At 45.8% G+C, this 25773-nt stretch overlaps 1 protein-coding gene across 2 annotated transcripts; it reads right to left on the bottom strand.

Moving 5' to 3' along the window:
* Positions 1-1025: 1025 nt before the first annotated feature.
* On the bottom strand, positions 1026-25012 carry fbxo10 (F-box protein 10). Of its 2 annotated transcripts, none has more exons than XM_029747961.1 (13): positions 24948-25012; positions 22930-23183; positions 22567-22834; positions 20069-20203; positions 16183-16989; positions 13053-13202; positions 10807-10943; positions 8212-8282; positions 6802-6954; positions 6284-6586; positions 3246-3556; positions 2966-3153; positions 1026-2358 (listed from the first exon to the last, which is right to left on the bottom strand). In XM_029747961.1, exons 2-13 carry the CDS (start codon positions 23157-23159, stop codon positions 2166-2168), a joined length of 2946 nt encoding a protein of 981 aa, XP_029603821.1. In that variant the 5' UTR covers positions 23160-23183; positions 24948-25012; the 3' UTR covers positions 1026-2165. The 2 variants fall into 2 exon arrangements, with proteins under 2 accessions (XP_029603821.1, XP_029603820.1); XM_029747960.1 differs by having other exon boundaries at positions 24785-25005.
* Between the last annotated feature and the right edge of the window lie 761 nt (positions 25013-25773).

Consider the following 25773-nt stretch of genomic DNA (forward strand, 5'->3'; position numbering starts at 1 on the left):
TATTAGGCTACTAGGGTTCTTACTATGCGTTTTGGTGAACTGAAAAATACTCTGATGTCCGTCTTTTATTTTTCTGCCATTTTTCTACCTGGCTGGCTGGCTGGCTGGCTGGCTGGCTGGCTGGCTACACACACAGTGTGTAGGTTATTTACAGTAGGAGATGGGCTTCTATCATCTTCAATCATTCTATTTGGGCTTCGATCTAAAAGGTAGCTAGCAAATGTGAAACGGATTAAAATGACAAGAGTTGACAGCTGTATGAGTTCACCATTTACACAACATATGCTGCAACCTTTTGTAATTTTAATAGTTTGTTTCATATTGGCTGGCTTCCAACAATAGCTGAATTTGCAAAGCTAGCGAGCACCAATTCAGTTTCAGTGGTGTTTGCTATAATCTTTGCTACCCGGGTTAAATAAAGTAAATAAATAAAAGTTCCCTTGTGACAATTTAGCTTTTGCAACGAGACCATTAAATATATTTAAGACATGGTAGAAGAGAGTGTAGTTCTGTTCAGTTTGGACTTCAGTTTATCGCTAACATTATCACAGGGACTTTGAAGCACTAACTTACATCATCTGCATGCTGATCTCGGAATAAATTGACGATAGCAAAGATTCCATCTTTGACGAGGCCACATAAATGGAATAGGCACTAGCTAGCTTAAAAGTTAATATTTGCGCGCTAGCTCTGCATATTCAGCTAGTGTGTGTGCGCGATTGACCTCAAGTCAGTTACGTTCATTGAGTGCCTTTCAGACAGTGGCTACGACCCCTCTGTTACCTAGCAAGCTAAGGAACTGGCAGTGGATCAAACCATTGTGAGGCAAAGGGTGGGGGGGGTCGCAATCTTTTGAAACTTAAAAATGCGCTATTAAGTGTCTATAATCAGCACAATTGCTTTCATTGCGTATTATTAATATTATTTAAATTACATAGTTATGTTTCAGTGATATATTGGGGGGGACAAATCATATTTTTCCCAGGATGGGGGGGTCGTGTCCCCCCCGGGATTTCCGCCCCTGCTGTCAGGTAAAACTCCAGTCCCTAACCACTGATGTCACATGATACTGTCCGTGATACCACACCAGTCACATGACACCACACCAGTCACATGATACTGTCCATGACACCACACCAGTCACATGATACCGTCCATGATGTCATAGTCCGTGATACCACACCAGTCACATGACACCACACCAGTCCCATGATACCACACCAGTCACATGATACCGTCCATGATGTCACAGTCCGTGATACCACACCAGTCACATGATACCACACCAGTCACATGACACCACACCAGTCACAGTGGTAAATGTTGTATAGTGAGAGTTGGTTCTGTATAGAAGTGATATAGAAGCTGCATAGAAGCTCCTCCAGTAGTGGGGATCTCATAGCTCAATGACACTTCTAGAACCCCCGGGGAGGACAATGTTCTAGAACCCCCGGGGAGGACAACGTTCTAGAACCCCCGGGGAGGACAACGTTCTAGAACCCCCGTGGAGGACAACGTTCTAGAACCCCCGGAGAGGACAACGTTCTAGATCCCCGGGGAGGACAACGTTCTAGAACCCCCGGAGAGGACAACGTTCTAGATCCCCGGGGAGGACAACGTTCTAGAACCACCGGGGAGGACAACGTTCTAGAACCCCCGGGGAGGACAACGTTCTAGAACCCCCGGGGAGGACAACGTTCTAGAACCCCCGGGGAGGACAACGTTCTAGAACCCCCGGGGAGGACAACGTTCTAGAACCCCCGTGGAGGACAACGTTCTAGAACCCCCGGAGAGGACAATGTTCTAGAACCCCCGGGGAGGACAATGTTCTAGAACCCCCGGGGAGGACAACGTTCTAGAACCACCGGGGAGGACAACGTTCTAGAATCCCCAGGGAGGACAACGTTCTAGAACCCCCGGGGAGGACAACGTTCTAGAACCCCCGGGGAGGACAACGTTCTAGAACCCCCGGGACAGGCAACGTTCTGTGTCCAGCCAGCCATTCCACAACATTTGCAGAGTCCAAGTGTTCCTAGATCAAAATGTCAGAGGAATGTTCTAAGAAAACAGAATGTCTCGAGACAGGAGAACTCTTGACCCTTGGTGAGGAGGTCATCCAATCCGTCTTCAGGGCGGGGTTGCTAGGCGGGCTGGTTGCCAGGGCCTCAGAGGATGGTGCAGAAAACGCTGCCGTTGTTGTGGCAACCGCTCTCGACGGTGGCCGTGATCCTGGTAGTCATGGAATTGACAAAGTGGGAGGGGTGATGGGAGGCGGAGGGGGGGAGGTATGAGGGACGGTCAGAGAGGGGGCGGGGGGGAGGGTTCTCCAAAACCCAGGCAGGGGCAGAGGAACATGTCCTGGCAGGAGAGAGCAGAGAGGGGGGGAGTGGTGGAGGATGGAGAGGAGACGAAGAGGAGAGGAAACGGGATGAGGGAAGAGGAGAGGAAACGGGGAGAGGAGAGGAAACGGGGAGAGGAGAGGAAACGGGACGAGGAGAGGAAACGGGGAGAGGAAGCGGGATGAGGGAAGAGGAGAGGAAACGGGAAGAGGAGAGGAAACGGGATGAGGGAAGGAGAGAGAAGGGATGAGGGAAGGAGAAGGGATGAGGGCAGAGGAGAGGAAACGGGATGAGGGAAGAGGAGAGAAGGGATGAGGGAAGGAGAAGGGATGAGGGCAGAGGAGAGGAAACGGGATGAGGGAAGAGGAGAGGAAACGGGATGAGGGAAGGAGAAGGGAAGAGGAGAGGAAACGGGAAGAGGAGAGGAAACGGGATGAGGGAAGAGGAGAGAAGGGATGAGGGAAGGAGAAGGGATGAGGGCAGAGGAGAGGAAACGGGATGAGGGAAGAGGAGAGGAAACAGGATGAGGGAAGGAGAAGGGAAGAGGAGAGGTAAAATGTATTATTAACCCATTAAATAGCTAGAAGGACTTGGTGAGTAGCATTGAAAGTGGGTTGCTAAGCTACCTGTTGCTATGTTTCAGCACGCTGTTGTTGCGCAGTGCGCTGCCGTCGTTGCCGGGGTCGCGGTGTAGCGGGGGTTTGACGTTGCCGGGGTGACCCTGGAACACCAGGTTGTCGTGGACGACGGCCTTTGCCGGCCCCAGCACAGCGATGCCACACCCCTGCACTGGCTGGACTCGATTACGCAACACCTACACACACACACACACACACACGCAAAGTATTTATTTCATTCCCAGGGTGATGGTGATATGGTGTGTGTGTGTGTCTGAGCCCAGCTCACCTTGACGTCGGCGCTGTCCGTCAACCGTATCCCGTAACCACGGTTACCCACCACGTCGTTCTCCACCACCTGTCCGTCGCCCCGGAAACTAACGCCATGGCCGCCGTTGTCATACACACCGTTGCCGCGGAGTTCCACCCGACACTCCCTCTCCACGGTGACGCCGCCGCGACCGTTTCCACGGACGCAGTTAGCGACTAGTCGAGTCAGCTGGCCGCTCTGTAGCACGGCAACACCGGCACCACGGTTACCGTTCACTAGGTTGGCAACGACATTCAGCGGTTCACTGCTCTTCACGTACAAACCAACCGCTGGAGGGAGGGAGGGAGGGGGGGGGGAGGGAGGGAGAGAGGGAGGGGGGGAGGGAGGGAGGGAGGGAGGGGGGGGGAGGGAGGGAGGGAGGGAGGGGGGGGGGGGGGAGGGAGGGAGGGAGGGAGGGAGGGAGGGAGGGAGGGGGGGGGGAGGGAGGGAGGGAGGGAGGGAGGGGGGGGAGGGGGGAGGGAGGGAGGGAGGGAGGGGGGAGGGAGGGGAGAGGGAGGAGGAGGGGGGAGGAGAGAGAGAGAGAGAGAGAGAGAGTTTGTTACATTCCAATGCTGCGTTTAGATGGTACGAGGTAAACGGTAGACCAAATGTCATTGTTCTAGGACCTCCTCTTCTCTCTATAGACCAAGTCACTCAGCTCTGTCATATCACTGCTCTGAGGATGGACCTCTCCTCTTCTCTCTATAGACCAAGTCACTCAGCTCTGTCATATCCTCACATAGGGCTGGGCATTACGGCCAAAATATTATATCACGGTAAAAATTGACGGTATTTGATGTTTTTTTTTTTATAATAGAAGTTGTAAATGTGCTTTATGAGTGTGTGGCCCTTGGGAGGCAAGACATACATTTTAAGTGATTTCAATGTGTCTTTCTCCATTCTGATTTTGTTGAAGTTGAATTGAACAGTATAAAACAAAACAAAGTCGTCATTTTTTATCAATTTCTGCATTTGAGATTGTTTCTTCCTCATTGCCGCATGATATGGGCAAGTCATCTGGACCTTATTTTTAACAAAATGTTGCGATTTAGAGCAAAACACTTGGATTAACTGTTGGAATCACGGGAATATCATGTTTATTCTCATTATTTGGTTAGAACATAATAGTGGGCACTTTGAATACAGTGTTGTTGGACATGACAACGAATGAAAATGCCAACATCAAAGTGACAGGGTAGGAACTAATGTGTTGATAGGTGTTTCCTAGGGGACCCTATAATCTTTGGGCTACATTGAATGTTCTCTCTTAGCTACATCATGTAACTAACGTATTCTTACTTTGCGTTTACCTCTTTAAATTTAGAAGACACTGTTGCACAAACAACATGCTGATTTATGTCTACACCATCTCTGTTATTATCAGGCTGTATCGCAAACTACACTTGTTCTGACTCAGTACATTTACTAGCTAGCGATTAGCATTAGCGGCTAACAGGATTTAGGAACGTCTCGCTAAGAAAAGACAAACTAGCACTTAGCAGATGTAAGAAACACAAGCTAATAGTGTAATTTCTAGGATACTAGTAGATTTATATTTAAGAAGCAAATTGACAACTGCATCGTTGTCATCAACAGTGGTGTTATGTGTCGCATTGACCATGCAGACTGAACGCAAATGCTCTCCTGGTTGAGGAACAACAAATGCTCTCCTGGTTGAGGAACAACAAATGCTCTCCTTGAGTGACAGGAGAGGTGGCTAGGTCTGTGTGGAGAGAAGTAAACTCAAAAAAAAAAAATGGACGTTACAACACTGCGTATCACATTTAACAAACCAAACATTCAAATGCAAGGTATAGAAGGTAAAGTAAAAACCCAAACCAGTCCGTGCATCAATATATGGCAACAACAACAAAAAAACGTATACGACCTATCACTGCTATGAGGGTGACACTCAACAACTCTTCTCCCCCCCCACCACCTCAAGCTCAACCTCGACAAGACAGAGCTGCTCTTCCTCCCGGGGAAGGCCTGCAGGCTGAAGGACCACAGTGTCGCCCTCCCAGAGTGTAAATAACCTTGGCGTGACCCTGGACAACACTCGTTCTCTCTGCAAACATCACAGCAGTCACCATGTCCTGCAGGTTCATGCTCTACAACATCCGTAGAGTACGACCCTACCTCACACAGGAAGTGGCCCTACCTCACACAGGAAGTGGAGCAGGTCCAAATACAGACACTCCTCATATCCCGTCTGGACGACTGCAACTGGCTGTTGGCTGGGCTTCCCGCTTGTGTCATCAAACCCCTGCAACTTGCCCAGAACGCAGCAGAACCGCCTGGAGTTCAACCTTCCCAAATTCTCCCATGTTACCACCACTCCTCTGCACACTCCCCTGGCTTCCAGTCGAAGCTCACACCCACGACCAGAACACGGTGCTTCCCTACAGAGCAGCAAGAGGAACTGCTCCCTCCCTACCTTCAGGCTATGCTCAAACCCTACACCCTAACCTGGGGCGGCAGGTAGCCTAGTGGTTAGAGCGTTGGGCCAGTAACCGGGAAGGTTGCTAGATCGAATCCCCGAGCTGACAAGGTAAAAAATCTGTCGTTTTGCCCCTGAACAAGGAAGTTAAAACCCACTGTTCCCTAGGCCGTCATTGTAAATAAGAATTTGTTCTTTAACTGACTTGCCTAGTTAAATAAAAAATATTTAAAAACCTGAGCAGTCTATTCTGCCACCTCTGATCTCTAGGCCCTCCCACCCCTACAGGAAGGCAGCTCCCGCTCAGCCCAGTCCAAGCTCTTCTCTGTCCTGGAACACCAACGGTGGAACCAGCTGCAGTAGGGTTGATCTGAGCGTTCTGACCTCACAACGGCAGTCAAACACCCAAGCTAACTGGCTAACGTGCTAGCTACTTCCAGACACAAATGAGAGAACAGCTCACTCTGACCATCTTACTGGCCCTAGCAGAGCTGGTTAGGCAGTTTTCAGCCTCCATTGCGGCTCTATAGTGTCTACAGTCTCACCTCCATTGTGGCTCTAGTGTCTACAGTCTCACCTCCATTGCGGCTAATGCAGTTTCCCTCCACCAGAGCCGTGCTGCTGGAGTACCCGGCGCAGAGACGTTCGCAATCGATGTCAAGGTCACCTTCCCACGCCAGCAGCTCTCCTTCCTCATGGAAGTTCTCCTGTCCTCCTCCTCTTCCTCCTCCTCCCTCCTGCCCCCCTTCCCTGGTCCCGCCCCCGTCAGGGTCCTTTCGGCAGAACACGGCCAGCCCGTACATGCGGTTATGGGTAATGTAGTTTCCCAACAGCTGAGGGAGGCTGGAGGACATCAACCACACACCACAGCCCTTGTTGCCTAGGAGAAGGGAGAGGAGAGGAGGACAGGAGAACAGGAAGTGACGTCAGCGAACAGGAAGTGTGTGTGTATTACTCACTGTAGATATGGTATCCCTCTATGAGTCTACGGCCTCTCTCCCCCACCACCACCACCCCGTCAGAGTAGCCATGACAGAGAGGAGGAGGAGAGGAAGACAGGAAGTGATGTCAGCGAACAGGAAGTGTATTACTCACTGTAGATGTGGTTTTCCTCTATGAGTCCACGGCCTCTCTCCCCCACCACCACCCCGTCAGAGTAGCCATGACAGATGTAGTTGTTCCTCAGGAACGGGTCGCCCCCCCGCCTGATGTCTGCACCCCCCCACTGGTTCTCCCTGATCACATTCTCTGGAGGGAGGGAGGGGGGGGGGGAGGGAGGGAGAGGGGAGGAGGGAGGGAGAGGGGAGGAGGGAGGGAGGGAGGGAGGGGGGATAGATAGCATTAAATAACCTGCATTTACATAATGGTCACTGATTATATATTTCATTCATAGAGCACTTTTCACATTTCAGTCAAGACGCTGTGCAGGCTGCTGGGTGTGTGTTGCTGTGTGTGTGTGTGCTGCTGGGTGTGTGTTGCTGTGTGTGTGTGCTGCTGGGTGTGTGTTGCTGTGTGTGTGCTGCTGGGTGTGTGCTGCTGGGTGTGTGTTGCTGTGTGTGTGCTGCTGGGTGTGTGCTGCTGGGTGTGTGTTGCTGTGTGTGTGCTGCTGGGTGTGTGTTGCTGCTGGGTGTGTGTTGCTGTGTGTGTGTTGCTGGGTGTGTGCTGCTGGGTGTGTGTTGCTGTGTGTGTTGTGCTGTGTGTGCTGCTGGGTGTGTGTTGCTGTGTGTGTGTTGCTGTGTGTGTGTGTGTGTGCTGCTGGGTGTGTGTGTGTGTTGCTGTGTGTGTGTGTGCTGCTGTGTGTGTTGCTGTGTGTGTGCTGTGTGTGTGCTGTGTGGTGTGTGTGCTGCTGTGTGTGTGCTGCTGTTTGTGTGTGTGTGTGTGTGTTGCTGTGTGTGTTGCTGGGTGTGCTGCTGTGTGTGTGTGTGCTGCTGTGTGTGTTGCTGTGTGTGTGTGTGTTGCTGTGTGTGTGTGTGTTGCTGTGTGTGTGTGTGCTGCTGTGTGTGTGTGTGTGTTGCTGTGTGTGTGTGTTGCTGTGTGTGTATGTTGCTGTGTGTGTGTGTGTGTGTTGCTGTGTGTGTGTGTTGCTGTGTGTGTGTGTTGCTGTGTGTGTATGTTGCTGTGTGTGTGTGTGTGTGTGTTGCTGTGTGTGTATGTTGCTGTGTGTGTGTGTGTGTGTGTTGCTGTGTGTGTGTGTGTTGCTGTGTGTGTGTGTTGCTGTGTGTGTGTGTGCTGTGTGTGTGTTGCTGTGTGTGTGTGTGTTGCTGTGTGTGTTGTGTGTGTGTGTTGCTGTGTGTGTGTTGCTGTGTGTGTGTGTGTGTTGTGCGGTGTGGGTGTGTGTGTGTGTGTGTTGCTGTGTGTGTGCTGTGTGTGTGTGTTGCTGTGTGGTAGTGTGTGTTGCTGTATGGTAGTGTGTGTTGCTGTGTGTGTGTGTCGCGTGTGTGTGTGTTGCGTGTGTGTGTGTGCGTGTGTGTGTGTGTGTGTGTGTGAGTGTGTGTGTTTAAGTACCGACTATCACCCCTCTGCCGTTCTCATTCACAGCAATCCCTGCTGCCTGACCCTGGAAGATATGGTTTCCACTGGAGGAGAGAGAGAGGGACAAGGTTGGAGGGAGGGAGGGGGGGGGGGAGGAGGGAAGGAGAGGAGAGGGAGAAGGTTGGGAGGGGTGGAGGGAAGGAGAGGTAAAATAAATTTATAATATCTAGATATATAGTAATGAATCTCTCTAGACATAATGTATAATATCTAGATATATAGTAATGAATCTCTCTAGACATAATGTATAATATCTATATAGTAATGAATCTCTCTAGACATAATGTATAATATCTATATAGTAATGAATCTCTCTAGACATAATGTATAATATCTATATAGTAATGAATCTCTCTAGACATAATGTATAATATCTATATAGTAATGAATCTCTCTAGACATAATGTATAATATCTATATAGTGATGAATTTCTCTAGACATAATGTATAATATCTATATAGTAATGAATCTCTCTAGACATAATGTATAATATCTATATAGTGATGAATCTCTCTAGACATAATGTATAATATCTAGATATATAGTAATGAATCTCTCTAGACATAATGTATAATATCTATATAGTAATGAATCTCTCTAGACATAATGTATAATATCTAGATATATAGTAATGAATCTCTCTAGACATAATGTATAATATCTAGATATATAGTAATGAATCTCTCTAGACATAATGTATAATATCTATATAGTAATGAATCTCTCTAGACATAATGTATAATATCTATATAGTAATGAATCTCTCTAGACATAATGTATAATATCTATATAGTGATGAATCTCTCTAGACATAATGTATAATATCTAGATATATAGTAATGAATCTCTCTAGACATAATGTATAATATCTATATAGTAATGAATCTCTCTAGACATAATGTATAATATCTAGATATATAGTAATGAATCTCTCTAGACATAATGTATAATATCTAGATATATAGTAATGAATCTCTCTAGACATAATGTATAATATCTAGATATATAGTAATGAATCTCTCTAGACATAATGTATAATATCTATATAGTAATGAATCTCTCTAGACATAATGTATAATATCTATATAGTAATGAATCTCTCTAGACATAATGTATAATATCTATATAGTAATGAATCTCTCTAGACATAATGTATAATATCTATATAGTAATGAATCTCTCTAGACATAATGTATAATATCTATATAGTAATGAATCTCTCTAGATATAATGTATAATATCTATATAGTAATGAATCTCTCTAGAAATAATGTATAATATCTAGATAGTAATGAATCTCTCTAGACATAATGTATAATATCTAGATATATAGTAATGAATCTCTCTAGACATAATGTATAATATCTATATAGTAATGAATCTCTCTAGACATAATGTATAATATCTAGATATATAGTAATGAATCTCTGCAGACATAATGTATAATATCTAGATAGTAATGAATCTCTCTAGACATAATGTATAATATCTATATATATAGTGATGAATCTCTCTAGACATAATGTATAATATCTAGATATATAGTAATGAATCTCTCTAGACATAATGTATAATATCTAGATAGTAATGAATCTCTCTAGACATAATGTATAATATCTAGATATATAGTAATGAATCTCTCTAGACATAATGTATAATATTTATATAATAATGAATCTCTCTAGACATAATGTATAATATCTATATAATAATGAATCTCTCTAGACATAATGTATAATATCTAGATATATAGTAATGAATCTCTCTAGACATAATGTATAATATCTATATAGTAATGAATCTCTCTAGACATAATGTATAATATCTATATAGTAATGAATCTCTCTAGACATAATGTATAATATCTAGATATATAGTGATGAATCTCTCTAGACATAATGTATAATATCTATATAGTAATGAATCTCTCTAGACATAATGTATAATATCTATATAGTAATGAATCTATATAGTAACAGAATGTAGACTCCCCTCCTACCTGACTACAGGGTTCCTGTTGAACAGAATGTAGACCCCCCCTCCTACCTGACTACAGGGTTACTGTTGAACAGAATGTAGACCCCCCCTCCTACCTGACTACAGGGTTCCTGTTGAACAGAATGTAGACCCCCCCTCCTACCTGACTACAGGGTTCCTGTTGAACAGGATGTAGACCCCCCCCTCCTACCTGACTACAGGGTTGCTGTTGAACAGGATGTAGACCCCCCCCTCCTACCTGACTACAGGGTTACTGTTGAACAGAATGTAGACCCCCCCTCCTACCTGACTACAGGGTCCCTGTTGAACAGAATGTAGACCCCCCTCCTACCTGACTACAGGGTTCCTGTTGAACAGAATGTAGACCCCCCCCTCCTACCTGACTACAGGGTTCCTGTTGAACAGGATGTAGACCCCCCCTCCTACCTGACTACAGGGTTACTGTTGAACAGAATGTAGACCCCCCCCTCCTACCTGACTACAGGGTTACTGTTGAACAGAATGTAGACCCCCCCCTCCTACCTGACTACAGGGTTACTGTTGAACAGGATGTAGACCCCCCCTCCTACCTGACTACAGGGTTACTGTTGAACAGGATGTAGACTCCTGCTTCCTTGTTGTTGTAGATCTGGTTGCTCCGGATGGAACCCCTCCCGTTGCCAAGGACCACGATGCCGGAACGCAAACCGCTGTGTATTCTGTTACACTGAGTGTGTGTGTGTGTGTGTGTGTGTGTGTGTGTGTGTGTGTGTGTGGTGTGTGTGTGTGTGTGTGTGTGTGTGTGGTGTGTGTGTGTGTGTGTGTGTGTGTGTGTGTGTGTGTGTGTGTGTGTGTGTGTGTGTGTGTGTGTGTGTGTGTGTGTGTGTGTGTGCGTGCGAGCGAGAGAGAGAGAGAGAAAGTTTGATCAGTTGTTATTTTAGATCATGTCTCCTGAGATAAAAGACAGACAGACAGACAGACAGACAGACAGACAGACAGACAGACAGACAGACAGACAGACAGACAGACAGACAGACAGACAGACAGACAACCATGTCCTGTAACTTCTACCAGATGAAAGACAGATATGATTTGACACCCATTTGACAAACTGCTGGGTAGAGAGGAAAATGCCAAGTGCACTAGTAAGACAAACAGGACAGATACGATGACATCAGAGACGAACAGGACAGATACGATGACATCAGAGACGAACAGGACAGATACGATGACATCAGAGACGAACAGGACAGATACTATGACATCAGAGACGAACAGGACAGATACGATGACATCAGAGACGAACAGGACAGATACGATGACATCAGAGACGAACAGGACAGATACGATGACATCAGAGACGAACAGGACAGATACAATGACATCAGAGACGATGACATCAGAGACGAACAGGACAGATACGATGACATCAGAGACAAACAGGACAGATAAGATGACATCAGAGACGATGACATCAGAGACGAACAGGACAGATACTATGACATCAGAGACGAACAGGACATGTACGATGACATCAGAGATGAACAGGACAGAGACGATGACATCAGAGACGAACAGGACAGGTGAAGATGACATCAGAGACGAACAGGAGAGATGACATCAGAGACGGACAGGACAGATACGATGACATCAGAGATGAACAGGACATGTACGATGACATCAGAGACGAACAGGACAGATGACGATGACATCAGAGACGAACAGGACAGATAAGATGACATCAGAGATGAACAGGACAGATGACGATGACATCAGAGACGAACAGGACAGATAAGATGACATCAGAGACGAACAGGACAGGTAAAGATGACATCAGAGACGAACAGGACAGATGCCGATGACATCAGAGACAAACAGGACAGATGACGATGACATCAGATACGATGACATCAGAGACGAACAGGACAGATGACGATGACATCAGATACGATGACATCAGAGACGAACAGGACAGAGACGATGACATCAGAGACGAACAGGACAGATGACATCAGAGACGAACAGGACAGATACGATGACATCAGAGACGAACAGGACAGATACGATGACATCAGAGACGAACAGGACAGATGACGATGACATCAGAGACGAACAGGACAGATGACGATGACATCAGAGACGAACAGGACAGATACGATGACATCAGAGACGAACAGGACAGATGACGATGACATCAGAGACGAACAGGACAGATACGATGACATCAGAGACGAACAGGACAGATGCCGATGACATCAGAGATGAACAGGACAGATAACGATGACATCAGAGACGAACAGGACAGATGACGATGACATCAGAGACGAACAGGACAGATGACATCAGAGACGATGACATCAGAGACGAACAGGACAGATGACATCAGAGACGATGACATCAGAGACGAACAGGACAGATGACATCAGAGACGAACAGGACAGATACGATGACATCAGAGACGAACAGGACAGATGACGATGACATCAGAGACGAACAGGACAGATGACGATGACATCAGAGACGAACAGGACAGATGACGATGACATCAGAGACGAACAGGACAGATACGATGACATCAGAGACGAACAGGACAGATGACGATGACATCAGAGACGATGACATCAGAGACGAACAGGACAGATGACGATGACATCAGAGACGAACAGGACAGATGACGATGACATCAGAGACGATGACATCAGAGACGAACAGGACAGATACGATGACATCAGAGACGAACAGGACAGATGACGATGACATCAGAGACGAACAGGACAGATACGATGACATCAGAGACGATGACATCAGGGATGTGAAATAGAATGAATAGAACTACCAGGATGATGGGGTCCGCCCCCTTGCGGATGTCAAGCCCCGCCTCCCCGTTGGAGTGGATGTTGTTGTCAGCGATCAGACCGTGAGACGACAGACGCAGGAACACGCCCGACGCACGACACTCACACACCTCATTACGGAGCATCACAATCTGGAACACACACACATGCAAAATACACACACCAATGAGATACACACAATCATGTTTGATCTACACTACCGGTCAAATGTTTTACAACACCGACTCATTCAAGGGTTCTTTATTTATTTTTACTATTTTCTACATTGTAAAATAATAGTTGAAGACATCAAAACTATGAAATAACACATATGGAATTGTGTAGTAACCAAAACAAAAGTGTTAAATAAATCCAAAAATATTTTATATTTGAGATTTTACAAATAGTCACCCTTTGCACACTCTTGGCGTTCTCTCAACCAGCTTCACCTGGAATGCTTTTCCAGCCGTCTTGAAGGAGTTCCCACATATGCTGAGCACTTGTTGGCTGCTTTTCCTTCACTATGCGGTCCGACTCATCCCAAACCATCTCAATTTGGTTGAGGTCGGGTGATTGTGCAGCAATAAAATAGCCATTACACAGCCTGGAGGTGTGTTGGGTCATTGTCCTGTTAAAAAACAAATTATAGTCCCACTAAGCCCAAACCAGATGGGATGGCGTATCGCTGCAGAATGCTGTGGTAGCCATGCTGGTTAAGTGTGGCTTGAATTCTAAATCAATCACATCATGTCACCAGCAAAGTATCCCCACACCATCACACCTCCTCCTCCATGCTTCACGGTGGGAAATACACATGCGGAGATCATCCGTTCACCCACACCGCATCTCACAAAGACACGGCGGTTGGAACCAAAAATCTCAAATTTGGACTCATCAGACCAAAGGACAAATTTCCACCGGTCTAATGTCCATTGCTCGTGTTTCTTGGCCCAAGCAAGTCTCTTTTTCTTATTGGTATCTTTTAGAAGTGGTTTCTTTGCAGCAATTCAACCATGAAGGCCTGATTTACACAGTCTCCTCTGAACAGTTGATGTTGAGATGTGTCTGTTACTTAAACTCTGTGAAGCATTTATTTGGGCTGCAATCTGAGGTGCAGTTAACTCTAATGAACTTATCCTCTGCAGCAGAGGGAACTCTGGGTTTTCCTTTCCTGTGGCGGTCCTCATGAGAGCCAGTTTCATCATAGCGCTTGATGGTTTTTGCGACTGCAGTTGAAGAAACTTTCAAAGTTCTTGACATTTTCCAGATTGACTGACCTTCATGTCTTAAAGTACCGTAATTTACGGACTATTAAGCGCACCTGAATATAAGCCGCACCCACTGAATAAAAAATAAAAAAGTATTATTTTGAACATAAATATGCCGCACATGTCTATAAGCCGCAGGTGCCTACCGGTACATTGAAACAAATGAACTTTACACAGGCTTTAACGAAACACGGCTTGTAACAAAAATAAATAGGCTTTAACGAAACACGGCTTGTAACAAAAATAAATAGGCTTTAACGAAACACGGCTTGTAACAAAAATAAAAAATTTGCAGGCAGCTTTAGTTGTCTTTTTGCACTGAGTCAATTCCTCACGCTGCTGTTTCCAACGTCTTATCATCGACTCATTAAGACCAAGCTCCCGTGCAGCAGCTCTATTTCCTTTTCCAACAGCCAGATCAATCGCCCTCAACTTGAAAGCTGCATCATATGCATTTCTCCGTGTCTTTGCCATGATGAGGGTGACAAAATGACTACCGTAATCAGAATGATGGGAAGTTTGAGAGCGTTCGATTTAATCTAAACAGTAAACAAAAAAGTTGTTTGACCTTAACCCGTTCGGCAATTTCATTGGTCTAATGAAAGCTTCATGCCGCCAAAAAACTGAGCACGTCACAGAAAGTTTTTTTGGAGAAAAAAACATTTAAAGCGGGAAAAATCCATATATTAGCAGCGTTCAAAGCCTGGTAAAAAAGTTGCGGCTTATAGTCCGAAATTTACGGTAATGATGGACTGTCGTTTCTCTTTGCTTATTTGAGCTGTTCTTGCCATAATATGGACTTGGTCTTTTACCATATAGGGCTATCTTCTGTATACCATCCCTACCTTGTCACAACACAACTGATTGGCTCAAACGAATAAAGAAGGAAATCAATTCCACAAATTAACTTTTAACAAGGCACACCTGTTAATTGAAATGCATTCCAGGTGACTACCTGATGAAGCTGGTTGAGAGAATGCCAAGCGTGTGCAAAGCTATCATCAAGGCAAAGGGTGGCTATTTGAAGAATCTCAAATATAAAACATATTTTGATTTGTTTAACACTATTTTGGTTACTACATGATTCCATATGTGCTATTTCATAGTTTTGATGTCTTCACGATTATTCTACAATGTAGAAAATAGTCAAAACGAAGAAAAACCCTTGAATGAGTAGGTGTTCTAAAACTTTTGACTGGTAGTGTAGATTACTATCTAAAACACATCCAGTTAAGGGAGGATATATACATCAACAAACCAATCCTTCAACAAACCAACCAATCAATCAACCAACCAACCAACCAATCAACCAACCAACCAACCAACAAACCCATCAATCAATCAATCAATCAACCCATCAATCAATCAATCAACCAACCAACAAACCCATCAATCAATCAATCAATCAATCAATCAACATACCAACCCATCAATCAACCAACCCATCAATCAATCAATCAATCAACCAACTCATCAATCAATCAACCAACCCATCAATCAATCAATCAATCAACCAACCCATCAATCAACCAACCCATCAATCAATCAACATACCAACCCATCAATCAATCAACATTCCAACCCATCAATCAATCAACATACCAACCCATCAATCAATCAATCAACCAACCCATCAATCAACCAACCCATCAATCAATCAACCCATCAATCAATCAACCCATCAATCAATCAACCAACCCATCAATCAATCAACATACCAACCCATCAATCAATCAATCAATCAACCCATCAATCAATCAATCAACCAACCCATCAATCAATCAACATACCAACCCATCAATCAATCAATCAACCCATCAATCAATCAACCTATCATATCAGATCGGCAGCCCTATCTGGTTACCGTGGCGTTCTGGATGCAGCGCACGGCATAGGTCAGCCCCCGGAACACGTTTCCTTCCAACCTGGCGTTTCCGTGGTTACACACGTGCACACCGCCCTTGCCGTCCCGAAACAGGCAGCGCCTCAGCACGCACCCCTGCACTGTCTCGACCAGCGCCTGGGCTCCGGGGTCGCGTTGGAGCTCCTCGGTCAGGGTTCGGATTTCAGGGGTCAACGTGGGGGAGTCGTCCTGGTTGGGTGTGAGGAGATGAGAGAGGCCGTGGTGACTGTGGGCCAGTCTGTAGTTTAGACTGTTGTTGCCTTGTCCTGAACCTTCCTCTTCTTTTTCCTCCTCCTCTTCCTCCTCACTAGGAGCGCTGTCGCTCCAGCCGTCCTCAATCACCGTATCCTGACAACCTCCTTCCTCTCCTCCTCTTCTCCTCCTGCTCTCCGTTTCTCCTTTGCTCCAGTCCTCCAGGGTGATGGTAGCCCCAGGGGGCCGTGTGGCTCCTGAATGCCCGCCCAAGTTGTCTCCAGCTGGGCTACCACTCCCAGGCGAGGTCCAGGATGTGGTGATTCGGGCCAGAGCGGCCAGGTGTTTACAGGCCCAGTTCCGCTCCGTCACTGGAGCGCCCTCAACCGTCACGGACGCCGAATCACTTCCTGAGAAATCACAGCTATCCAACAGGCTGAGGGCCACGCCCAGGAAGTGGGTGGAGCTTCCCTGTGAAAATGAGCAGAAGCGGGCGTGGCAGGTTCCTGGTCCTTGGATCTGCAGCTGAGCCCCCTCGAAATTACAGTTGTCCAACTGGACATGACCTGATGATGTCTGGTGGATGGAGGGGGTAGAGGGTAGGAGAGAGAATGATACAGAGAAAAGGTGAAACTGCAGCAAGCTCTAACAGAAGGTAGAGTTCGAGCTCTAACAGAGCATGAACAGAAGGTAGAGGTCAAGCTCTAACAGTATGAACAGAAGGTAGAGGTCGAGCTCTAACAGTATGAACAGAAGGTAGAGGTCGAGCTCTAACAGTATGAACAGAAGGTAGAGGTCGAGCTCTAACAAAGCATGAACAGAAGGTAGAAGTCGAGCTCGAACAATATTAACAGAAGGTAGAGGTCGAGCTCTAACAGAAGGTAGAGTTCGAGCTCTAACAGTAGGAACAGAAGGTAGAGGTCGAGCTCTAACAGTATGAACAGAAGGTAGAGGTCGAGCTCTAACAGTATGAACAGAAGGTAGAGGTCGAGCTCTAACAGTATGAACAGAAGGTAGAGGTCGAGCTCTAACAGTAGGAACAGAAGGTAGAGGTCGAGCTCTAACAGTAGGAACAGAAGGTAGAGGTCGAGCTCTAACAGAGTATGAACAGAAGGTAGAGGTCGAGCTCTAACAGTATGAACAGAAGGTAGAGGTCGAGCTCTTACAGAGTATGAACAGAAGGTAGAGGTCGAGCTCTAACAGTATGAACAGAAGGTAGAGGTCGAGCTCTACAGTATGAACAGAAGGTAGAGGTCGAGCTCTTAACAGTATGAACAGAAGGTAGAGGTCGAGCTCTAACAGTATGAACAGAAGGTAGAGGTCGAGCTCTATCAAGTATGAAACAGAAGGTAGAGGTCGAGCTCTAACAGTAGGAACAGAAGGTAGAGGTCGAGCTCTAACAGAAGGAACAGAAGGTAGAGGTCGAGCTCTAACAGAGTATGAACAGAAGGTAGAGGTCGAGCTCTAACAAGTATGAACAGAAGGTAGAGGTCGAGCTCTACAGAGTATGAACAGAAGGTAGAGGTCGAGCTCTTACAGAGTATGAACAGAAGGTAGAGGTCGAGCTCTAACAGTATGAACAGAAGGTAGAGGTCGAGCTCTAACAGTATGAACAGAAGGTAGAGGTCGAGCTCTTACAGTATGAACAGAAGGTAGAGGTCGAGCTCTAACAGTATGAACAGAAGGTAGAGGTCGAGCTCTAACAGTATGAACAGAAGGTAGAGGTCGAGCTCTAACAGTAGGAACAGAAGGTAGAGGTCGAGCTCTAACAGTAGGAACAGAAGGTAGAGGTCGAGCTCTAACAGAGTATGAACAGAAGGTAGAGGTCGAGCTCTAACAGTATGAACAGAAGGTAGAGGTCGAGCTCTTACAGAGTATGAACAGAAGGTAGAGGTCGAGCTCTAACAGTATGAACAGAAGGTAGAGGTCGAGCTCTAACAGTATGAACAGAAGGTAGAGGTCGAGCTCTTACAGTATGAACAGAAGGTAGAGGTCGAGCTCTAACAGTATGAACAGAAGGTAGAGGTCGAGCTCTATCAGAGTATAAACAGAAGGTAGAGGTCGAGCTCTAACAGTATGAACAGAAGGTAGAGGTCGAGCTCTAACAGAGTATAAACAGAAGGTAGAGGTCGAGCTCTAACAAAGCATGAACAGAAGGTAGAAGTCGAGCTCGAACAATATTAACAGAAGGTAGAGGTCGAGCTCGAACAGAAGGTAGAGGTCGAGCTCTAACAGAGTATTAACAGAAGGTAGAGGTCGAGCTCTAACAGAGTATTAACAGAAGGTAGAGGTCGAGCTCTAACAGTATGAACAGAAGGTAGAGGTCGAGCTCTAACAGAGTATTAACAGAAGGTAGAGGTCGAGCTCTAACAGTATGAACAGAAGGTAGAGGTCGAGCTCTAACAGTATGAACAGAAGGTAGAGGTCGAGCTCTAACAGAGTATTAACAGAAGGTAGAGGTCGAGCTCTAACAGTATGAACAGAAGGTAGAGGTCGAGCTCTAACAGAGTATAAACAGAAGGTAGAGGTCGAGCTCTAACAGTATGAACAGAAGGTAGAGGTCGAGCTCTAACAGAGTATGAACAGAAGGTAGAGGTCGAGCTCTAACAGCATGAACAGAAGGTAGAGGTCGAGCTCTAACAGTATTAACAGAAGGTAGAGGTCGAGCTCTTACAGAGTATGAACAGAAGGTAGAGGTCGAGCTCTAACAGTATGAACAGAAGGTAGAGGTCGAGCTCTAACAGAGTATTAACAGAAGGTAGAGGTCGAGCTCTAACAGTATGAACAGAAGGTAGAGGTCGAGCTCTAACAGTATTAACAGAAGGTAGAGGTCGAGCTCTAACAGTATGAACAGAAGGTAGAGATCGAGCTCTAACAGTATGAACAGAAGGTAGAGGTCGAGCTCTAACAGAGCATGAACAGAAGGTAGAGGTCGAGCTCTAACAGAGTATGAACAGAAGGCCACTGCTTACAGACTCTAAAAGGTGCAGAGCAACCAGTTAAAGGCTTAAAGCCACACAACTGATTGACTGACAGCCCAGACAGAGAGACAGCCAGTCAGCCAGCCAGTCAGTCAGCCAGCCAGACACCCCAGTCAGCCAACCAGCCAGCCAGCCACCTGAGCCAGTCAAACACCCCACTCCAGCCAGACACCCCAGTCAGCCAACCAGCCAGCCAGTTAGTCAGCAGGCCAGACACCCCAGTCAGCCAACCAGCCAGCCAGCCAGCCAGTTAGTCAGCAGGCCAGACACCCCAGTCAGCCAGCCAGCCAGCCACCTGAGCCAGTCAGCCAGACACCCCACTCCAGCCAGCCAGCCACCCCAGCCAGCCAGCCAGCCAGCCACCACAGCAGTCAGCCAGCCAGACACCCCAGCCAGTCAGACACCCCAGCCAGTCAGCCACCACAGCCATCAGCCAGCCAGTCAGACACCCCAGCCAGTCAGCCACCACAGCCGTCAGCCAGCCAGTCAGACATCCCAGCCAGCCAGTCCAACACCCCAGCCAGTCAGACACCCCAGCCAGTCAGACACCCCAGCCAGTCAGACACCCCAGCCAGTCAGCCACCACAGCCAGCCAGTCAGTCAGTCTGTAAAGCACTGTCGAAATGTACTGTTGTAAAAAAACTTTTTTATAAATGTGATCTGATTTGATGTACCTTGTATACAACGGTGGAGAACCATGCAGGCATGAAGACCAGGTTGGAGAGCCTGGCTGTGGGACACTGCTGCTCCAGACTGACCAGGAGAGCCACGTCCCCCAGCCTCCCTAACCCCACCACCTCCACAGGCACCTGGCAGGGTCAAAGGTCAATATTTTCATTTATCAAATTGCAGATCTTATTACCATACTTAATACTAACAGATACTAACATTTTAACAGATATTACCAGATACTAACATTTTAACAGATATTACCAGATATTAACAGATATTAACAGATACTAACATACTAACAGATACTAACAGATACTAACAGATACTAACAGACACTAACAGATACTAACAGATACTAACAGATACTAACAGATACTAACAGATACTAACAGATATTAACAGATACTAACAGACACTAACAGATACTAACAGATACTAACAGATACTAACAGATACTAACAGACATTAACAGATACTAACAGATACTAACAGACACTAACAGATACTAACAGATTAACAGATACTAACAGATACTAACAAATACTAACAGATTAACAGATACTAACAGATACTAACAGACACTAACAGATACTAACAGATACTAACAGACACTAACAGATACTAACAGACACTAACAGATACTAACAGATACTAACATATACTAACAGATACTAACAGATACTAACAGATACTAACATATTAACAGATACTAACAGATACTAACAGATACTAACAGATACTAACAGATACTAACAGACACTAACAGATACTAACAGATACTAACAGATACTAACAGATACTAACATATTAACAGATACTAACAGACACTAACAGATACTAACAGATACTAACAGATACTAACAGATTAACAGATACTAACAGACATTAACAGATACTAACAGATACTAACAGATACTAACAGACATTAACAGATATTACCAGATACTAACAGATACTAACAGACACTAACAGATACTAACAGATACTAACAGACACCAACAGATACTAACAGATACTAACAGATACTAACAGATACTAACAGACACTAACAGATACTAACAGATACTAACAGATACTAACAGACACCAACAGATACTAACAGATACTAACAGATACTAACAGACACTAACAGATACTAACAGATACTAACATATTAACAGATACTAACAGACACTAACAGATACTAACAGATACTAACAGATTAACAGACACTAACAGATATTACCAGACACTAACAGATACTAACAGACACTAACAGATACTAACAGATACTAACAGACACCAACAGATACTAACATATTAACAGATACTAACAGACACTAACAGATACTAACAGATACTAACAGATTAACAGACATTAACAGATATTACCAGATACTAACAGATACTAACAGACACTAACAGATACTAACAGATACTAACAGACACCAACAGATACTAACAGATACTAACAGACATTAACAGATATTACCAGATACTAACAGACACTAACAGATACTAACAGATACTAACAGACACTAACAGATACTAACAGATACTAACAGATACTAACAGACACTAAAAGATACTAACAGATACTAACAGATACTAACAGATACTAACATATTAACAGATACTAACAGACACTAACAGATACTAACAGATACTAACAGATACTAACAGATTAACAGATACTAACAGACATTAACAGATACTAACAGATACTAACAGACATTAACAGATATTACCAGATACTAACAGATACTAACAGACACTAACAGATACTAACAGATACTAACAGATACTAACAGACACCAACAGACACCAACAGATACTAACAGATACTAACAGATACTAACAGATACTAACAGACACTAACAGATACTAACAGATACTAACAGATACTAACAGATATTAACAGACACTAACATATTAACAGATACTAACAGATACTAACAGATACTAACAGATACTAACAGACACGAACAGACACGAACAGATACTAACAGATACTAACAGATACTAACAGATACTAACAGATACTAACAGATAGTTTCCAGCTCCAGATTAACTTAAAGAAACAATCTGCAGTTCAAACAATAATACGGCTCCCGAGTGGAGCAGCGATTGAAGGCACTGCATCTCATCTGGTTCGATTCCAGGCTGTATCACAACCGGCCGTGATCGGGAGTCCCATAGGGCGGCGCACAATTGGCACCAGTGTTATCCGGGTTAGGCCATCATTGTAAATAAGAATTTCTTAACTGACTTGCCTAGTTAAATAAAGGTTAAATTAAATTAAAAATAAAGAATAAATAATGAATTTAAAAGTCCAGAAATGGATGGATGAATCCCAGACAGGCCCTTTAACTAGACATTGTGTCATCAAGACAACAGCAGCCAATCAGTAAGTCACCTTTAATTAGACATTATGTCATCAAGACAACAGCAGCCAATCAGTAAGTCACCTTTAATTAGACATTATGTCATCAAGACAACAGCAGCCAATCAGTTAAATCACCTTCAGCACCAACTCTGCCTGCTCCTCATACACCCCGGGGTGCAGCACCACCCGGTCGTACGACCCAGCTACAACCAACGCCCCCCTCAGCGTCTCCAGCTCCAGGCCCGACCCAACCTGCCACACCCTCCTCTCCTTCCTCCGGCGGAACAGGTGAAGGCAGGAGGAGGGCTGGAGCTCAGGGTGGGCGTGACGGGACCAGGTACGACTGGCGATGGCATGCTGCCTCATGGCTTCTCTCCAGGATGAGGGCTCCAGGTGGGGCTGGCTGGGGACAGACAGACAGACACACGGAGGGGGGGTTTAGAGAACGTGAAGAGGAAGACCTTGTAGTTCAGAGAACATCCATCTCTATTACAGTACCTGGGCCAGTTGGGGTGTCGAGGACACTCGGGCAGGCCCAGGCAGAGCTGTCTCCAGCGGGTGTTATCCAGGGAGAGGATCAGCTCTCTCCAGGCCCTGCACACCAGGCTGCAGCGGCCCAGCTCTGGGAGGGGGAGGTAGGCCAGGACCACACGCCATACCTCCACTGGGAGGTTAACACCTCTACCACCACCGCTGCTGCTGCTTCCCCTGCTGCTGCCCAGTGACATGGCTCTGAAAGGGAGGGTGGGCACCTGGGGACAGGAGACACACAGACAGACTGGGTTAGTTTACACTAGGTCTACAGACAGACAGACAGACAGACAGACAGACAGACAGACAGACAGACAGACAGACAGACAGACAGACAGACAGACAGACAGGCAGACAGACAGACAGACAGACAGACAGGCAGGCAGGCAGGCAGACAGGGTTAGTTTAAACTAGGCCTACAGACAGACAGACAGACAGACAGACAGACAGACAGACAGGGTTAGTTTACACTAGGCCTACAGACAGACAGACAGACAGACAGACAGACAGACAGACAGACAGACAGACAGACAGACAGACAGACAGACAGACAGACAGACAGACAGACAAGGTTAATTTAGACTAGGCCTACAGACAGACAGACAGACAGACAAGGTTAATTTAGACTAGGCCTATAGACAGACAGACAGACTAGGTTACTGTAGACTAGGCCTATAGACAGACAGACAGACTAGGTTACTGTAGACTAGGCCTATAGACAGACAGACAGACAGACAGACTAGGTTACTGTAGACTAGGCCTATAGACAGACAGACAGACTAGGTTACTGTAGACTAGGCCTATAGACAGACAGACAGACAGACTAGGTTAGTGTAGACTAGGCCTATAGACAGACAGACTAGGTTACTGTAGACTAGGCCTATAGACAGACAGACAGACAAGGTTAGTTTAGACTAGGCCTATAGACAGACTAGGTTAGTGTAGACTAGGCCTATAGACAGACAGACAGACTAGGTTACTGTAGACTAGGCCTACAGACAGACAGACAGACAGACAGACAGACAGACAGACAGACAGACAGACAGACAGACAGACAGACTAGGTTAGTGTAGACTGGGCCTATAGACAGACTAGGTTAGTGTAGACTAGGCCTATAGACAGACAGACAGACAGACAGACTAGGTTAGTGTAGACTAGGCCTATAGACAGACTAGGTTACTGTAGACTAGGCCTACAGACAGACAGACAGACAGACAGACAGACAGACAGACAGACAGACAGACAGACAGACAGACAGACAGACTAGGTTAGTGTAGACTAGGCCAATAGACCTACACTTCGTTGTGATGGTGACTTCCACTGCCTATGTCATGAACGATGACTGTCTTGCGTTGGACTTAGTTTTAAACTCCTACAGACATAGGCTGTCTACTCCTCCTTCTCCTGGGGGGGCAATGACTGGCCATCGGGCCAGATTACATTGTGGAACAGGCCAGCTAACATCTAACTAAAGGCTAGTGTGCGGATGAAGTTACATATGACTGTCGCTGAGTCATCATCATCATCATCATCATCATCAAGGGAATTTGTACCAACTAACAACACAGCGACGTGGTTGGCAACAAGCAACAACATTGGATCGTCGTGGGCGCAACTTCGTTTCCACATCGGTAACGTTATAAAAACATGACTTCTTGGCTGGCTATATTTCGTCGAAAAAATAATAGTAACAATTTAGCTACACGTCTGCGTTTAGTGGACGTACCTAGCGATATAAGTTAGCTAACAAACCCGAATATTCACTAACGTTATTACGTCGGAATTCACTACATTGTAGACTAGGCTATATATGACATCTTACCCGTGTTAATAAAGTCTCTTGGATTAAGCCCCGGACATCCCAGCGTGGTTTTTAACTAGGTATATAGCTGTAATAGTCATGCTTCTAGCGATATATCGGGAACAACGCCTGGTTCAGGAATCAAGAATAGAAACACAGACAAGAATCAGACATTTTCCCTCACTTTACGGCAAGGCAAGCCATGGAAACCAACCAGGGACGCCCTTACACTGGGCGGGAGCGAGCAAGGCTGGGTGAGAGAAGAGCAGAGAGAGAGAGAGAGGAGGCTGGAGATAGAGAGACAACTGAGAGGGAAGGGGAGGGATGAGAGAGAGAGAGGAGGCTGAAGATGGAGGGAAGAGGAGAGATGAGGAGAGAGAGAGAGGAGGCTGAAGACGGAGGGAACTGAGAGGGAAGGGGAGAGAGAGGAGAGAGAGAGGAGGCTGGAGACGGAGGGAACTGAGAGGGATGAGGAGAGAGAGGAGAGAGAGAGGAGGCTGGAGATGGAGGGAACTGAGAGGGATGAGGAGAGAGAGGAGAGAGAGAGAGGAGGCTGAAGACGGAGGGAACTGAGAGGGAAGGGGAGAGAGAGGAGAGAGAGGAGGCTGAAGACGGAGGGAACTGAGAGGGAAGGGGAGAGATGAGGAGAGAGAGAGGAGGCTGGAGACGGAGGGAACTGAGAGGGAAGGGGAGAGAGAGGAGAGAGAGAGGAGGCTGGAGACGGAGGGAACTGAGAGGGAAGGGGAGAGATGAGGAGAGAGACGAAATAAGTGTTTGCTCAAGTGATAAACACACACTAGTAATGCGCATGTTGACTCATAACCCGCAGACAACTAGCCTACAGCTAAACACCAATATCACTAAACACCAATATCACTAGACACCAATATCACTAGACAACTAGCCTACAGTTAGACACCAATATCACTAGACAACTAGCCTACAGCTAGACACCAATATCACTAGACACCAATATCACTAGACACCAATATCACTAGACACCAATATCA

This window comes from Salmo trutta, unplaced genomic scaffold, assembly GCF_901001165.1.
Source record: "Salmo trutta unplaced genomic scaffold, fSalTru1.1, whole genome shotgun sequence".
Lineage (NCBI taxonomy): Eukaryota > Metazoa > Chordata > Actinopteri > Salmoniformes > Salmonidae > Salmo > Salmo trutta.